Source organism: Vicia villosa, linkage group LG3 (assembly GCF_029867415.1).
Source record: "Vicia villosa cultivar HV-30 ecotype Madison, WI linkage group LG3, Vvil1.0, whole genome shotgun sequence".
Classification (NCBI taxonomy): Eukaryota; Viridiplantae; Streptophyta; class Magnoliopsida; order Fabales; family Fabaceae; genus Vicia; species Vicia villosa.
In genome coordinates this window covers 15,851,952-15,856,293 of record NC_081182.1, presented here as the reverse complement: position 1 = coordinate 15,856,293, position 4,342 = coordinate 15,851,952, and the positions used below count along the sequence as shown (strand labels likewise).

Below are 4,342 nucleotides of genomic sequence, written 5' to 3'. Positions count from 1 at the left end.
GATAAATTAAAAAAAGGTAAACTTTATGCTTATGCACAAACCCACTAATTAAAAGATTGATAACATGCATTGCATTAATATGTCTAAGTTCAATCAAGAATTACTATTATCATATTATAATATTATATATTATATACAAATTCAACTTTGTCCACTCAACTATAATTGAGCAAGTTCCAAATTTGTACACCATCTCATTTTTAGTCAAACAAATCTCTAATTTCCGGATACAAACATAAATATAATAAATCATACAAAAAATCAATCACTAACTAAATTTAAAAAATAAAAAAATCAAATGAAGAACTTAGTAAATATTATTAAAATTAAAATTATATTACATATCATTATCATTATAACAAAGAAAAACAACAACATGAAGAACAACAACACTAGTGACTCAATCATAGAAAAACACAACCTTAAACTTAAAGTGTGAACACTCACAAGGTTCATTTATAGAAACAGAACCTAACAAGTTTCACCCTCTTTATGAACCATTAATTACTACTAATAGTACACATTCATCATTATTCATTATCTCTCTCTCTCTAGAATCTCAAGCATCACAATTTCTCCAACAAGAACTTCAAACTCAATAGATCTCATCTATCAATAATGCATCATGTTCATGTCAGCAGAAGCCATGATTGGTTGATTCAAGTAAGCCATATTCAAAGGGTTGTTGAAGTAGTTGTTGTTATTGTTACTATTATCAAGAGGTTCAAAAACACCATTTGCAACATTCATGAAGTTGATGATCTCATTCAAAGACTCAAACCTGTTGTTGAGTTCATTCAATTGAGCTCTAAGCACCGAGTTCTCAGATTCAACAGCCAGGAAACGTTGTGTTGTGAGATTCACAGATGTTAGAATCTGTTGATTCTCATTCCTGAGCTGACTCACTTGAAGTGCAAGATCATCCAAGTGTTTTTGTTTCCTCATTCGAGATCGCCGTGCCGATTCGCGATTGGAGATCATTCTCTTTCTTTTTCTTTGATCCATTAGAAGCATCAAATCTTCCTCTGAACCTGAGTTTGGAAGCGTTGAATAGCCTGAAGATGTTCCACTAGAAGAAGCCATGTGAGATAGAGAGAAACAGAACCTAAAACAGAGAAAAACAGAGCACAAAAACAGAGCAAAAAACAGAGCACAAAACAGAGGAAAACAGAGAAAAACAGAGGACACAGGACCCAGAAACTATGATGAAAAAAAGAGAAAAAAATTACTGAAAATGGAAAATTTATGTAATAAAAAGGGAAAAAAGATTAAGAAAGAGAAATCATGAAACGTAGTAGAGCCAGTAAAGGAAAACAACAGAGAAAGATTGAACTAAATGGGTCCTGCGCCTAACAGTAGAATTGATCATACAACCAGAAAAGAAAATTTCACTCAGAATTTGATACATGAATCTCAAACATCAATAACAATAGGTTAAGCATTTAAGATTTTTGAAGCTTTTTTTTTTATATGTTTCTAATAAAAAAAACAGAGGAAACAGAGGTTTTGAGAGAGAGAGAAATGTTGAAAGAGAGAGAAGGGGAAAGTGGAAGAGGAGTGAAAGGGTTTGAAGGAGTGAATTTATAGAAAAAAAAGGGAAACAAGTTGATGAAAAAATAATATTGAGTCGTACAATGAAATCTAGAAAGATAATAAAGAAAAGAAAAAGGGAGGGTCCTAAATAATTTAGCTTTTTTTTCTTTTCTTTTGAGAGATGGGAAAAGATAATAAAGAAAATAGGGTTATTTTGGAAAGTGGGAGAAGTAAGAAGTAATAGTGAATGAGAAGAGAATGCAAAGTATGGAATCGAGATACAGCTGGGAACCAGCAGTCACATAGGACATATTTGTGTCTTATTTGAAAATACTTCCAAACCATAAGGCATCTTCATTATTGTTAATGTATGAAAAATTTAAAATTAACCGCTTGAACCCTGTTTGTAGTGGCTAAAATACAATAGTTGATAGAAAGTCCAAGAGATTACGTGTGTTTTCTCTTTTTGATTGATATTTTAGACGGTTATTTTTTACACCTTATTAATTAAATTACTAAGTGTATGTTTGGTTTGGCTTTTGGAAGGATCAAAAGCACTTCTATAGATGTAGAATTGATTTTGAGTGATTTAAAGATGTTTGTTTAGACAAAAGTAGAATTGATTCTGTCTCCAGAATTGATTCTACTTGAAGCTAGAATTTGTAGCTTCTGCCTCCAGAATTGATTCTGGATGTTTTTTACACTGAAATTTATTATTCAACTCACTTTTACATAAATGTATCCAAACATAAATCAATTCTGCTAAACTCAATTCTGATAGAATCAATTCTATCAAACTCAATTCTACTAGAATCAATTCTGTCAACCGCCAATCCAAACACACCCTAAATGAAATAAAAGAGAGGCTATCTTTAGAGTTTTTATTTAGGTCACTTGGATACGGGTACCCAACTAAAATTAAATGATATCAATAAATTTGTTCAACGAAAATTGCACTGAATCTTTTTTCTCGGGCTCAACTTCATCTCCCTTCCCTGCTCATATGTATAACATCTTTTCTCATCACTTTAGTCTCCTTTTTTTCTTCTAAAAATGACTATCATTGAGAAGTTAGATGAGAGGGGCAACATGATTGAACGCTTTAATAGTAGAGAACTCATGGAACTGTATGAATAATGTTTGAAAAATGTTTTGTGAGTTGATGGAACAATTGACTATATGCTTCTCGAAATAAGAATGTTTGAGAGTTATTAGAGCACCTCTGATTCTAGTAGTGATAGCGACATTTTTTCTGCTCTTTCTCATGAAATTCAGAGTTATCAATGACGGCTAGCTCATCCAAATCTTCGGGATTAGAGGAATTTGAAACTTGCTACATGTGAGAAAAGAGAGTCATGTTTTTGAAAACGCATAAACCTTTTTGGAACTGGCGACAAGGATGAGGCTATCTTGGATCCTTGCTCCGAAGAGGAACATGCTAATATGCCCACAAACCTTCTTACAGTAGATGAAAGATTTTACACAGGTCGATCCCCAAAACCAAACAGTTCTTTTAACAGGTTAAGTTCACAAACCAAGTAGAGATTTTAATTGGCTATTTTTAAGAACCAGATAAAGATTTTACCAGGATAATCTAAATAACTACACGCAGATTTTACCAAGATAATTTTAAGAACCAAAAAAATAAATCAAACAAGAGAATTCCACTCTTGATTAAGAATACATAAGCAAGAACACAAGTACAACCAAACTCTCACAGGTATTTTTCACTCACAAGAAACTAGGAAACTTTAGTGAAAGAATAGAATAGGAGTAGAAAGTGAAAAATAAGTGAGAAATTCCACTCTCGATCGAGCCTTACTTGGCCCAGTAATCTTCCCCTGATGGGAAGATGTAGGAGGCATGAGATGTCATCAAAGGTGATGGTCATCTCGCCTATAGGAAGGTGGAAAGATAACGTCTTAAAATGCCACTTCCATGTAAAAGCTGTTTGCATGTCGTGGTTTATGGTCATGTACGCACCAAAACATAAACTGACAACACCAGAATAATGAATAACATCAATGAACCAAGCAGCAGTGGATTGTTCCAACTATAATATCTTCCTGTTGTGTTTTACCAATTTCAAACATGCACGTTCCTGTAAAACGAAAATATCATCATCAATATTGATTTAATTAGTTGAAAACATATTTATTGCAAAAATAAATAAATATATCTTTCCTTCCAAGACATGTCTAGCAGAATGGTCTGCATAAAAATGAAGTAAGGATATGTCAAATGGACCTTCTGGATAACTCTAAAAGGGAATCAACACAGGTTCCTCCTGAGCTTCAGGGACTTCAGATTTTGCTGCATTATCTGGGAAGTCGTGGTTACGTGAAGTAGATGTTTGAGAGAGGCGGCTACAAGAAGCAGAACCAGGTGGTTGGGAACCTCGGCGCTACGAACCATCTAACGATTTATCGTCGAATCTGGCCTCGTGGTCCTGGTTGTGGCCCTCTCACGTCGTACTGACGTGGTTTGGGACACACGGACGAGCTTAATTATGTCAGGATTAATTTTAGCCATTGCATTTGCGTTACAAAGAGACACAGAGAATAATAGCATGTCAGAATAATGAAGGTGAGAAAAATACACAAGAGCAGGGGTTGAATTGTGTATCTGATAACTTTTACTTTTCTAGAATCAGCAGCTTCTGAATCTGACCAAGTTCAGATTCTAAGTTAGAGTAAGCAGCAACAGAATAATATAAAGTGCATCATCAATAAGTAAATCACACATAAATTATCCTAGTTCCTGTATAACGAGAGTAGTCCAGTCCCCTTGTCATACAAGAGCTTTTCAC

The 4,342-nt window shown here is 33.9% G+C and overlaps 1 protein-coding gene across 1 annotated transcript; it reads right to left on the bottom strand.

The window, feature by feature from the left end:
- Positions 1–299: 299 nt before the first annotated feature.
- On the bottom strand, positions 300–1,553 carry LOC131660413 (bZIP transcription factor 11-like). Its single transcript, XM_058929658.1, has one exon. The coding sequence runs from the start codon at positions 1,081–1,083 to the stop codon at positions 613–615; it is 471 nt and encodes a 156-aa protein (XP_058785641.1). The 5' UTR covers positions 1,084–1,553; the 3' UTR covers positions 300–612.
- Positions 1,554–4,342: the final 2,789 nt, after the last annotated feature.

Bases quoted from the DNA above. Each gene is read 5' to 3' on its own strand.
- LOC131660413 (XM_058929658.1), bottom strand. From the start codon at position 1,083: ATGGCTTCTTCTAGTGGAACATCTTCAGGCTATTCAACGCTTCCAAAC.